Source organism: Callospermophilus lateralis, chromosome 2 (genome assembly GCF_048772815.1).
Source record: "Callospermophilus lateralis isolate mCalLat2 chromosome 2, mCalLat2.hap1, whole genome shotgun sequence".
NCBI classification, from domain to species: Eukaryota; Metazoa; Chordata; class Mammalia; order Rodentia; family Sciuridae; genus Callospermophilus; species Callospermophilus lateralis.
The window spans coordinates 151,612,624-151,626,215 of NC_135306.1; the positions used below are offsets into that span (position 1 = coordinate 151,612,624).

At 38.7% G+C, this 13,592-nt stretch overlaps 1 protein-coding gene and 1 pseudogene across 2 annotated transcripts in view; both read right to left on the reverse strand.

Moving 5' to 3' along the window:
- The window catches only part of Rnf121 (ring finger protein 121), a 60,725-nt gene that overhangs the window by 13,228 nt on the left and 33,905 nt on the right, over positions 1-13,592 (reverse strand). For both annotated transcript variants that reach the window (XM_076846723.2, XM_076846724.2), the window contains 2 exons: positions 5,888-6,042; positions 3,420-3,527 (listed from right to left, as the gene is read on the reverse strand). In XM_076846723.2, coding sequence (XP_076702838.2) covers positions 3,420-3,527; positions 5,888-6,042 — 263 coding nt within the window. The remainder of the gene's footprint in view (positions 1-3,419; positions 3,528-5,887; positions 6,043-13,592) is intronic.
- Positions 1,286-1,824, reverse strand: LOC143391317 (small ribosomal subunit protein uS15 pseudogene; annotated as a pseudogene).

Genomic DNA, 13,592 nt, shown 5'->3' on the forward strand with positions numbered 1-13,592 from the left:
TATTTTTAATATGACCCACTGACATCTTTTAAAGAAGTTAATTACCACTGTCAGCTACAAAGACCAAGCCAGAGTATGCCCTAGCTGCCTATGTGTTGGGGACTCTACTGTTGGCAACTACTGGACACCAAATGTTGGAATTTCAGTGTAGAAGTTGGCAACTCACTGAGTTGCTTCATCTTGAGCCAGTTGCCCAAGTTGAAATGGCTGAGTCCTCCAAAAGAAGGGCACAATATGCCTAGATTTAGTGTTTCTGTAAGAGCAGAAACTCAAAATGGTAGCCAAATATCCTTCTGAGACTGTTTCAACTGATGGCAACTGGGTACAAACTACGCCCCACCTCCCTCCTGAGATGTGCCTGAGATCCCCAGGAAGACAGGGTAATAGAAGATAAATGTTTCCTGTCTTGGTATATTATGAGTATTTACATAATATTCTAGATTTTTGCATATTATCCCAAAGAAATTAAATGTTTACATACTAGCTACCAGAAAAATTTAATTTGCATCTAACCATATTCTGCATAATGCCATGAAAGTTAAATTTTGGTCCAATTCTATTTACTAAGAATAAAGATCTTTATAATATTAGGAAGTTTATTTTTTTAATAATTCCAAAGACCAAAAGTTTGAAACCTGAGTCTATAAATATTATAGAAAACTACCTTAAAATATTTGTACAAAGAACTACATGTGCTCACTTAAAGTTGTAAGTTATATTCATCATAGAAAGTTGAATTTGTTCATCAAACTTATAACTCACTAACTAGACTCATGGTTTTTACACCAATTAACATAATCAGCCGTATAAAAATGGTCAAGATTTTCAATTCTGTTCTCCTCCTTGTACAGTTTAAGCAAGTAAAAAGAAACCAACCATAGAAAAAATACCTTTCAGCCAGGTGCCATAGCACACTTCTGTAATCCCAGTGGTTCAGGAGCTGAAGCAAGAGAATTATTAGTTCAAAGCCAGCCTCAGCAACTTAGTGAGGCCCTTAGCAACTTAGTGAGACCCTGTCCCTAAAAAAAATTAAAAAAGGGCTATGAATATGGTTCAGTGGTTAAGCACCCCTGGGTCCAATTCCCACTAAAAAGGGAAAAAGAAAAAATACCATTCAAACAAAATTCAGAATCTTTTTAAATTTGTTTACTTCATTTTGTTTTTTTTGAATAGGGTCTCACTAAGTTGCCTAGGATGGCCTTGAACTTGTAATCCTCTACCTCAGCCTCCCACATAGATGGGACTACAGGCATGCACCACTGCATCCAACTATCTGAATCTTGACTTTTTTTTTTTTTTTTAGTTAAACAATGCTTTTATTGTTTGAGTACATACATAAATTTATGCCACCAGGGCAGAGGCTGTGGATGACTCATATTTCCAATTTGGGGGATGGACCCGCTTGGTCTTATAATACCGAGCCAATCGGTGAATTCGGCTCTCTATCAGAATCAGGCGGAATTTAGCATCCTTATCCTTTCTATTCCTCTCAAGATGCTTTCGAACAGCAACTGCTTTCTTAATTAAATGATAGAGATCCTCAGGAAGATCAGGGGCAAGTCCTTTGGACTTCAGGATTCTCAAGATCTTATTGCCAGTCACAAAACGTACTTGTGCAACACCATGTGAGTCCCTCAGTATCACACCGATCTGTGAGGGAGTCAGACCCTTCTTAGCCAGTTTGTAAATCTGCTCCTTCACGTCGTCAGATGTCAACTTCAACCAGGTGGGGACGCTGCGGCGATAGGGCAGAGCCGACTGGGACAGGCCCTTCCAGGGAGCATGCATGCGACCCATGATGGCGGCAGTCAAGGACCAAAAAGAGCTTGACTTGTTTTTTTAACCACACAGGTTAGGAAGATACCTGGAAATATCTTTGTTTTCTTTTGATGAGATGTTTTAGACTCTACAGTGATGAATTCCTCTAAACCTTTCTGGAGCCTGTTTATTCTTTCAGCCTGTATTATCCCTGGAAGAAAGGATTCCATGGGTGTCCTCTCACTACATAAAGTAATACTTATTTATACTTATTCTAACATAAACGCCTTTTGGTTTCAAGATAGTCCCACCTATAGTATACTGGGTCAGTTGCCTTTCCATTCATAAATCTAAATTTGAGTCCTAAATTTCCTTAGCTTCAGGGTACTATCCCAGGCTTAGGACCCCCTTTGATAAATAGCCCAGTCACCATTACTTCATCCAGGAAACCATACTTCCACCCTCGTTTGACCAATTAACTCATTGTACCCGCCAATTTCCAAGCTCAAAATTCTTGGTTTCTGCCTCAATTAGGGGTGGGAGGACTTGTAAACTGATAGAGAGCTTTTAGAGAGCTTAGGACAAAATAAATCAATACCTAGAGATGTACCTCAGGAAGTGACACAGCCATGGTGTGATAGTACAAAATTAAAAATAACTTAAGTGTCCAATAATGGCACAGGACTTGAGCGTCCACAGGCTAATTTCCTAGAATTGCTTCCTCATATGTCTCACAAAGGTGGAATGTCAGATGTGTTATAGGCAATGCCACCTATATATTAAACACGACCTGTGATTGGTACACTGCAACTGGGATATTCTGGAAACTGGATGTGTTCCTAGGGGGATGCAGCTCACAGACCAAGATGGTTCCCACATCTATCAGTATTAACTGGTTCCATCATACCTGAACACTCAGACTACTGTGAAGACTCCTGCAAACACTGCCTTGCTGGGTTTCCTATTTTGTATCATTCTAAGTGGACCTGTCGCCAGGTGTGGCCAACTGTGGTCAAATGAGTTCAACTGTTTAGCCCAAAGCTTGGCAACCTTTTCTGTTAAGGCCAGACAATAAACATTTTAGGTTTTGCAGCCCATATGGTCTCCGTCACAACTATTCAACTCCAATGTTTTAGGCAAAAATAGCCATAGATGATAAGCAAACAGACTATGCATAATTGAAGCATGACTATGTTACAATCAAACTTTACTTTATAAAAGCAAGAAGTGGATTCATTTGTTCCAAAGGATGTATTCTGCCAGTCCCTGGTATAGTTGAATATAAGGCATCTCAAGTAGAGTGAATATTGCAGTAACTAGCATGTGGACAAGGAAAATTGTTGTTAGAGAATTATGGGTAACTGGTTATAATCATTATTAAACTTACTTTTGTTATAATTTCCCACTAAAATACATATTTTTTGGAAAATATAACCAAAAATTTGAGACTCTGAGTTTGTATATATCCAAATATTCCTTGTTTTCTGCCAGTACAAATTACAGAAGGCCTGTCATCTCCTTTCTCCCCACTGTACCCACGTCTCCTATCCTGGGTGTCATGTTCCCTTTGTTAATACTCAAGACTTACTACAGCAAGAAAGGACATCTCACTAGCCGCTCTTCCCTAAACATCAGCAAGACCAAAAGCAAAAGGTACTCACTTGAATAATAAATTAAGACCAAAGAGGGTAAACATGACCGCCATGTAGCCAATGATGCCAGTGGCATAGCTGATTTTATAGATCAACAGGAACCATTTATAAACCAACCTGGAGAAAGGAAATAAAATACTCAGTAGAGCTGATGCAGAGACACCGGCCTCTAGATCTATTAGACCACCAGAATTTCTTATTCTTTTTTTTTTAATATTTATTTTTTAATTGTAGTTGAACACCATTCATTCATTCATTCATTCATTTATTGTGGTGTTGAGGATCCAACCCAGGACCTTGCATGTGCTAAGCAAGTGCTCTACCGCTGAGCCACAACCCCAACCCCCAGAATTCTTTATTTTCATATAAATAGGGACATCAGGTCTATTCTTAAGACTTATTGAGCAATTTGTATTACTGTTCAAGGGTGTTCACTTCCTCAACTGCTAAAACATCTTCAGGGAACTACTGCTTTATATTTTCCTGGTCTAAGATCAAGCAAAAGAAAGAGATTCCTAAAAAGAAGTTTCAGTCTCGTAAGAAAGGGCACAGCTGATCTAAGACAGCTCTATGTCATCTCAAATTTAGATTACTTGGGTGAGGAAGTGAAACCTAATAACTCTCAAAAGATTGATGGGGAAGGCTAGTTTTCTTGTCAGGAAAGAGAATTCAAGGAAAGATGAAATCACTGGTGGAATTAGCTAAGTACCTTTGTTAACTCAAATCACTTTGAGACAAGTTTACTTCTTTGTAAAATGGGAAAACGACATTACCTTTCTTACCTCATTAACATAGCCCATTTCTTGGTACAATATGCTCATTAAACACTGAATGAATAAATGAGGATGTTTATAAAAGTGCTTTGAAACTGTACAGCACTATCAAATGTTAGTTATTATAAAATATTTCCATACTATTGACACATTTTAAAAATTATTTCATTTAGAAGTCAATGCTGTTTGTCAGTTCGTGGCTCTTAACATTTTGTTTTATTGCACTTTTTCTTTATATCACCTTATATGAGGTAACAGTTATCACATTTTTTTTTAAGTTGTATATGGACACGATGCTTTTATTTATTTTTTTAGTGTGGTGCTGAGGATTGAACCCAGTGCCTCACATGTGCTAGGCAAGCACTCTACCACTGAGCTACAACTCCAGCCATCTGGCTCCAGGACCTATACCCTTTATCATGGCCCAGAGAGGGACTTCTAGATCACCAACTTTCCCTTGTACATTGAAACTCTGAAGACCAGAGAAAAGCTTACAGTAAAGTGGAACATAAGAACAGAAAGAAGAGCAATTTGCAACTTTGAAATCGTTTTAAGTCAGGTGGTCTCAACTTTGATGCTGGCCAGTTCCCCTGTTAGGCTATCCTGGACCTGTGCACACCTCTCATAGCACTTACCAACTGCAGTGCAACAGATGCTTTCTCATCCATCTCCTCCAATAAACCGAGCACTCCTTGAGGGCAGGGACCATGTCTTATCCAGCTCTGTATCCCCAGCGCTCAGCACAGGGCCTGGCACATAGCAGGTGCTTATTGAATGAATGAATGAGAAAAATCTCTTTTTCTGTCAAGTAAATGTTAAATGACCTCACAAGCTGGTTGGGAGGATTAAATAAGAAATGCAATTGGATAAAGTACAAAGAAGTATATAGGCAACAGCCCTTTGTAATCCAAGAAAGAATTACTGTTTATTGGAAAACTGCAAATTTACTGATTCATTCATTCAACCAAAATTCATAAAGTAGGCTTCTATGTGCCAGTCCTTGTGGCAAGGTCTGGATATACAGTGACCAACAAAATAGATATGGTTCCTGATCTTACACAAATAGTTCAGTGGCGGAGATAGACGTTCAAAAAAATATTTTGTTATAAATTGTGATAAGTTCTATGAAAGAAAACTATAGGGCCTTATGAGAGAATAAAATGGAAAATCTAATTTAGAGAGCAGAAGGGTCCACAGAAAATAATATTTAAAATGAGACCATAAAGATCACCAGGACTTGCTTTTTTGTGGTACTCAGAATTGAACCCAAAGGCACTCTGCCGCTGAGCTACATCCCCAGCTCCCCAGCCCTTTCTTTCCTTTTCTTTTCTTTCTTTTTTAATTTTTTTTAATTTTTGAGATAGAGTCTTGCTAAGTTGCCCAGGCTAGACTTGAACTTGCAATCTTGCCTCAGCCTCCCGAGTAGCTGGGATTGCAGACATGTGCCACCACGCCCCGCTATTTGCTCTTGATATAAACAGACCTTGGATATAACCATAAAATAAGCTACATTATCTGAGGTTTTTAAATCTGTGAATAGGGGTGTGGGTCTCCCAATCAGCTTGCTTTAGAGGGGGCCCCACACCAAATTCTTTTGGCAGACAAAAACTGCAATTTTTTCAGCCTAAACCCATCTTCCTCTCATGCATTCTAGCACATTAGCTTCAGGAAGCCCAAGCTCTTCCCCACTGCCTAAACTCTCACCTTGGAGTTGTCTGCACTAGAGGTTTCCGTGTGGCTCGGAAGGTGACGAAGGCTGTGACAGCAGAGAAGAAGATCCAGATCACTAGGAATCTCCACCAGTGCAGCTTCACTGTGAAATAGAGGGGAACAACCCACATCTGAAAGAGGGTCACCATCTGAAACACAAACACAAGCACTTCAGCTCTAGCCAGCTCCCTCTGCAGCTCTACCTGCAAGTGCAGATAGCTTGTTTTCTATTTTAGCCTGATCCTATCCCACATTTCCAGTTTTGAATAAAGGCAACCCCACTAGTGATCAAAGTTAAAAACCTGGAACCATGCCTGCATCTTCCCTTTCATCCCTCATTCAACTGTATCTTGAATGTATTCTTTCCTTTCCACTTAAGCTCTTGCTATCTCTTGCCTGGCTGAGATAGCAAGAGCAACAACTTCTTTGTTAGTCCCCATGCATCCAATAAGGACAGAATGGAGGAGATACCAGTGGAAGGGCATCTCTTACCACTCTCTATGCCTTTAAGTTGTCCGACCTTCCTTTCTGCCTGATAATAATACAACCAAGATACATGAAGCCTTCAGTCTCCTTTCCAGTGAGAATTAGCCATGATTTCTAGTTCCCCAAAAGTATTTTCTTTTCTACCATTATTACAGTGCTTATCCAGATAATAAGGGGGGTTTAAAATTCATTTGCTACCTATATAAGCTGCTTAAGGGCAATGACTTGGCCATAATCATTCATTTCCTTTAAGCTAGTAAACTGGCACAGTACAGGCCCTTAATAAATTTGCATAAATAAATAAAAGGAAAATAAGACTAGGCTGGAGTAAGATTCCCTAAGATGGAGACACACTTGTTTTTTTAAAAGAGTGTCTTTTTACCTTCCTTCAGATGTGTAACTTATACTTGTTATCTCAAGAGTTACAAATACATAGAACAATTCTAATTCTAAAAGTTTGGAGTAATCACCAATCTTTTGCTCTCCAATGCCTCATAACTTCCTCCTCAACTACCCTACTTTAACTGGATGTCACTATTCTCAGATGAGCAGTAGATATTTTTTTTTTTTAAAGGTAGTACTTAATGGAGGTTTTCTTCGTAAAGTCACCAAATAAAATTAAAAGACATTAATTTTTTTTTAATTTATAAAAGGAGAGCTGTAGAAAGGAAAAGTAGCAGCTAGTTTTCTGATGTTCCATAGTAAACTAAAAAACTATGTGTCCTTAGGGATTTCTAGACCAGTGAAATCCAACAAGCCACATAAATAATTTAAATTTTTTTACTAATTACATTAGAAAAACAGGTAATATTAATTTTAATATAGTTTATTTAACCCATATGTCCAAAATATCATAATTTCAACATGAACAAAATATTAAAAGTTATTTTTTTTGGTGTTGGGGAATGAACCGTGGGCCTTGAACATACTAAATATTGTGCTCTACCACTAAGCTATACCATAGCCCCAAAATATTAAAATTATCAAAGAAGTATTTTACTTTTTTGTACTTTTAAATCTGATGTGTATTTCATATTTACAATACATTCTAAGTACTCAATAGCTAGGTGTGACTGGTGGCTAACACTGGAGAGTACAGTGTACAGCTAGCTTCTTTTGAGTGAGTGGCTGTCTGTAGCTATCATTCCCTCACTCACTACTCTGCAAGAAAATGCCTGAGTTTTTTAGTGCTATTTTATAGATAAAAAGAGAAAGGGGATAAAAGGTGAGAAGAGAATGGTGAGCAGTACCACATTGCTTTAGAGTTTCCCATTCTGTGAGTCAAAGAGTGCTGACTACTGGTCAGTGAATCATGCAAGCCATGATTGGAACCCACAACTGTTCTTCCAAATAAAACACTCTAGAATATTCTGGTCTTAAATACAAAGTGTGGATGCACCAAGCTCCAGGTGCTTTTCTAGGAGATACTGGGATAAAACCAGGAAAATATATCACAACAATCAACTATGGATTAACAAGGGGACAAACAACCAGAATCATATTTCTAAAAGGGAATGGAAGGAGGTTCTCTGTTCTTCACATTGTTTGCTTAAACAGGCTCATGCAGTTGTTAACTAGACAGTAAGCCCAGAGACTAGAGAAGAATTAAATCACACAGTCTGGCCACATTTGTCTTAAGAAAGAACAGGACTTCTAGTCTCCATCCAGTTTTTATAAAAACTAGCCTGCTCTAATAGCCTCTTCCACATTGCCCATCAATGTTATCTACAGCACGTTCTGAGGGGGTATCTGAGGTCAAGATAATTTTCTCTGTACAAGCTGCAGCTCTGTACATTTTAGATGAAGTGAGAGGTAGAAAACTTGGATTATATTCTGAGTTGGACAAAGACATAATTAGGAGTTAAGTTTGAGTATCAGTATAAAAGGAATAAAAAAATTTATCTTATTTTTTAACTATCAGTCTTGAAATTTTAGGGTAAAAAAGCCACTTAAATCACATCATGAAAAAGAGAGAAAGAAAATAGGAGAGGAGGACAAAGAGACAGGGAGAGAGAGAAGACAGAAGACAGAGATAGAGAAATTTAGAGATGGAATTAAGCCCTTTGAAGCCAGATGGCCTAGTAGAAACTAGTAGACCTGGATTCTAGTTCTGTTCTGCCTCCAACTCATCAAGGTAATCCAAGGAGGTCCTTTCCCTTTGAAGGAAGACTTGATTCTCAAACCCCTTCAAGTTCTAACATCTGAAAGTCCTGTTAAGCAGCCCTGTATCTTAGACTTCCTGGGAAAGTGGAGACATAATACTTATTGGCATTTTGTCTAGTAAATAAGTTGAAACTTCATTAAGGAAGCCTTTTTTAATGGCTAGCTTGGCAAAGGCAGGGACTCTGGTGCCACCTGGTGGCAATGCTTATGCAGACACATTTGGTTAACAGTTCTTTTAAACACTTGTACCTAATACTATGGAAAATACAAAAATAATGGCAAGCCTCACCCTGACATCTCTTCCAAGAACATGGGTGATGGGACATAAACACATAAATTAGGCAGTGAAGCAAAGCATCAAATACTGACATGGGAGTTCAAAGGAGAGATGCAGCAGTATGTACAGAAACTATTATAACAGGGAAGATTTTCTGGAAGAGGCAGAGTGCTGTTGGTTCTGAAGGAGGCTTGGATTTGGGCAGGTGGATAGAGAAAACAAAAGCTATTTCTACTTTCTCTGAATCTGAAAATATGAAGTTGAAACTAAAGACAAGCCTGAAACCAATTCACTGATTCCTTCAGCAAACATTTAGTGAGACAATCCCAGCTTTTCTGACAGAAGATAAAAATTATCAACATCCCACTTATCTCTCCACAAGGCTCAACAGTATAGAAGATGAAATTGGATGCTAACAGTAAGAGCTCATCCATATTTGTTGGAATGCCTTTTGGTTTTACCTTTTGGTTTTAGTTGAGAGGGTGTCATCACCAAAAGGTATATTGGTAGAGATGAAATTGACACCTCATAATTATTTCTAATCCATGTGAAGACAGACAAGACAATCTTCAGATCCCTTTAATCTTAGAGGAACTAGAATTCATAAAATGATTTCCCAGGCACCAGTTGCCTTCCAAGTCTTTCTTGGCTTGTAACTTTCAGGATTCTCATCACCTCTCCATCTCCCCACGTTGTAGGCAGGGATCACCTACCATGGTTGAAAAGGAATATATTGTGAATGAAATGAAAACTTCAAGTCCATGTAATAGAATTAAGAAAGAGACAGTTAACAGAACAATCGGCTTGAAAAATGCTGAGAAATGGACTGAGGTCACTTAGAGAAAATGTTTCCAATGCGTTCCATGGCTTTGCTCTGTATTTTCATGAATAGTTTGGCTGAAGAACCTGCTTACAGGCAGAGATTGTGGTTCAGCTGTAGAGCGCTTGCCTACATTTGCGAGGCCCTGGGTTCAATCCTTAGCAGCATATAAAAATAAATAAATAAATAAAATGAAGATTAAAAAAAAAAAACAAAACACTTGTTTACCAAAATTTGGACAGCATAAAGCTTAGGGTGGGTGTAGGGCAAAGAGAGAGGGCATAAACAAAGAAATAAAAGAAACAAGACCAAAAATGAATAAAATTTATTTCTAATGCTCTAGCTACAACATTCCAGGAGCAAATAAGATGAAATAAAGAACCAAAATCACATAATGAAACCTAACTGCCCAGTCAAGTACAGGATAGGGGAAGAGTAACTTAATAGCAGTTCACATGAAACAGATCTAGTGGTTTCAGTTGCCCACAAATGGCAACAGAGTAAATGCCAATAGGGCTGCTGCCAAAAAAGCCAAGACAACTTAGGCTGCTTAAGAAAATATCCAAAATAAAGGAGGAAGCAGATTACTGTTCTCTGCTTTGTCCAAGCATTCTTGGGGCTCTGGGTTCAGGTCATTGGACTACACTGTACAAAGAACACTGACAAATAAGCATAGCCATAAAAGAGCTGCCAGGATTACAAACAACTGAAAACAAAATCACACAACAAACAGCTGAAGGCACTGGGATATTAGGCCTGGAGACAACTATGGAAAGGCCTGGCTATATTGCCTTTAGATATCTGGAAAGCAGTACATAACCAGAAAGCAGACATATTCAATATAATTTCTATGACCTAGTAAGTCTCCACACATTGCTGGAATACTCTACAAGGCAGAAACATAGTTGGCAATTTCCTCCAATTGCACCCCTAGCAAATGGTCATCCTTATCACATAAGACAGACCATTCCATTGCTAATATATGTGCTAGATAATTCTTCCCTGATACTGACCTGAAAAATCTGCCTTTGTGACCCTTCTCCCGCAGGGTTCAGAGAAGTACAGAGTAAATTTACTAAGTCTTAGCACTTCTCTTCTAATACCTAGAAAAATGGCTTCTTTTCCAAGTCTCATCCTCAGGCAAGAGTCAATCAAGCAGCCACTTAACAAGCACTTACTGGACACTATGCTAAGGACTGGGTAATTCAAAATTAAAAAAAAAAAAAAAAATCCTCCCCAAGATCTTAAGTCTGCTGAGGAGAAACAAATAACTACAATTCAGCAATGTAAGTTCTATAATGGAGTAAGACACTAACAAAGGTACTTCACCCAAGTGGGGGAACCAAGAAAAGCTTCCTAAAGGATGCCTCCTTCAAACTCTGTCTTGATTGTCTAGAAGGTCCAGGTGCAAAAGGGATAAGTGTTCCAGGATAAGTGTTCCAGGATGAAGGATAAATGTTCCAGGATGAAGAAACATGGTATGCTGGAGAAAAACAACCAGTCTTTTCAAGAGGTGAGAAATAAGTCTAAAGAGGTAGGCAAGGCTTAGAGGAAGATGGCATATATCATATCTAGAATTTTTTACTATATCTGAGGATAAAAGTTCTTTTCTTTCTCATAGAAAGTAGATTACAACCCTGTATCATCTTAGTAAGCAGTCTCTAGCAGCATCCTAGTAACCATTTAAAAGTCTTGGTCTGAGAAAAATCTAGTACTTTAAAGATTTTCAGGTAGATCTTGCCACTCATCCATTCCAAGAGGGAACTTGCAGCAGTTCGGGGCGGTGGGGAGGGGATCTGAAAAGACACTATTTTTGGTGGCAGAAGAGATGATGAAAGTTTCTCCTTGGAGATCTTTTAAGAATAGAACCCATACTTTTCCAGGCATAAACTCATCCCTTCCCTTAATATCCCTGAGGGAGTTGAGGATTAAGTAACATTACACTCTGGATACATGATGAAAACTAAGCTACAGGGAAGCCAAAAAAGAAGTGTGGCCTGAGTTAGGCTTCCAATCTAGACCTTCTGTCTCTCCAGCTGCCTCCCTGCCATCCTTCACTACATTTGTGGGGGAAACGCTGGAAAGGAGGCAGCAAGATGAGTAAACGGGGGTTTGTGAAAGTACATGACAGTCAAGAAAAAATTTAGGCAAGTCATTAAAAAAGGAAACTCAGGTTGGGCACAGGAACACATGCCTGTAATCCCAGTGGCTTGAGAGGCTGAGGCAGGAGGACTGTAAATTCAAACCCACCCTCAGCAACTTACTGAGGCTCTAAGCAACTCAGGGAAACCCTGTCTCCAAATAAAATATTTTAAAAAGGGAGGTTGTTAAACAGCCTATGATGTACCCAACAGCCCTCCCTTAAAAAACAACCCCAAATGTCAATAGTCTCCCTGTTGAGAAACCCTCCTCTAGTAAAGCAGACCTAGTATTTTTCCAATCAGTGGTCAGGGGTATCCCCCTAAGAGACTGGGCTGTTAACCTGCACTAGTGAAGAACACACAAATTTATTCAGTTTGAGAGAAACACAAGCCTTATCAATTAATTTCTTGGCATGCCATAAGAAAGTTTTCTTTGAAAGTTCTCATGGCTAATCTCAAATAATTCATGTTTCTGCTATTCAACAACAACCCTACTGCCTCCCTTTTATACAACGTTCTCTGGGGAGTTGTTTTGATTATATTTTATTCTCATTCCTCATCCCAAGAACATTCTAACGTATTTAATATGCATATTTTTGTTTGTGTCCATTCATACAAACTGTTTCTTTCTTTGTATTTTAACTTCCCAATTGGCATTATACTATATATTTGTTTCTTTCTTTTTCCCACATAGCACTATATTTTTAGGGTTCCAGTCAAGTTGCTAGAGGTACACCTAATATGTTGCTTTTAACTGCAATGCAGTTTCATGACATGCATTTCCAACATTTTTTTTGGGGGGGGGGCTGGGAACAGGGCTGGGTGGGGGTTACCAGGGATTAAACCCAGGGGCAATTTATCACTGAGCCACACATCCTTAGCGCTTTTTTATATTTTATTTAGAGACAGGGCCTCACTAAATTGCTGAGGCTGGATTTGAACTCACAATCTTCCTGCCTCAACCTCCCAAGCTGCTGGGATTACAGGCATATACCAGTGTACCCGACCCATTTACAACATTTTAACTACTTATTCTCTCAGAAATAGATACCCAGATTATCTCCAACTCCTGACTGAGAGTTACTGCCACAAGTTACACTTAAATGAAGACCTTCTCAAATGTCCCCTTCATGATGTATCACGGTGTGTATGTACATTTTGTCTACCTGAGCAATGCCATGCTGCTATCCCACAATGCCTGCACTAGTCCTTATATACATAAAAGCTTACACAAAGGCTCCTACTGCCTCTGATCCCAACCAACACTAGGCCTTTTTTTTTTTTTTAATTTCTGACAGTCTAATAGATGCAAAGTAATAACTCATTGCTGTTTGTTTTATTGTGCTGGGGAATCAAACCCAGGACTTCACACATGCTGGGCTAGTACTCACCACTGAGCTACATCCCAGGCGTTTTTATTTTTTGAGTCACGGTCTTGCTAAAAATGCCCAGGCTGGCCTTGAACTTTGTGATCCTCCTGCTTCAGTCTCTTGAGTAGAAGAAATTAGAGAGGTGCTTCACCATGTCCAGCTTCATTGCTGTTTTAATGTTAATGTGCATTTTCTAATTATTAAGGACTTTAAGCATTCTCTTCTCAGGCTTAATAGCCATTTGGATTTCCTCATTTTCTGTTGTACCCTTTGCCAGATTTTCTGTTGGAGTTACTATCTTTCCTTGATTCATAGAAGTTCCTTTGTATAGTCTAGGTATTACTCTACTGCCAGGATTAATCATTACTAATCTCTTCTCCATTAGGTTATGTTAACTTTGCGTATGGTAACCTTTATGGAACAAAAATCCTTAATTTTTAAA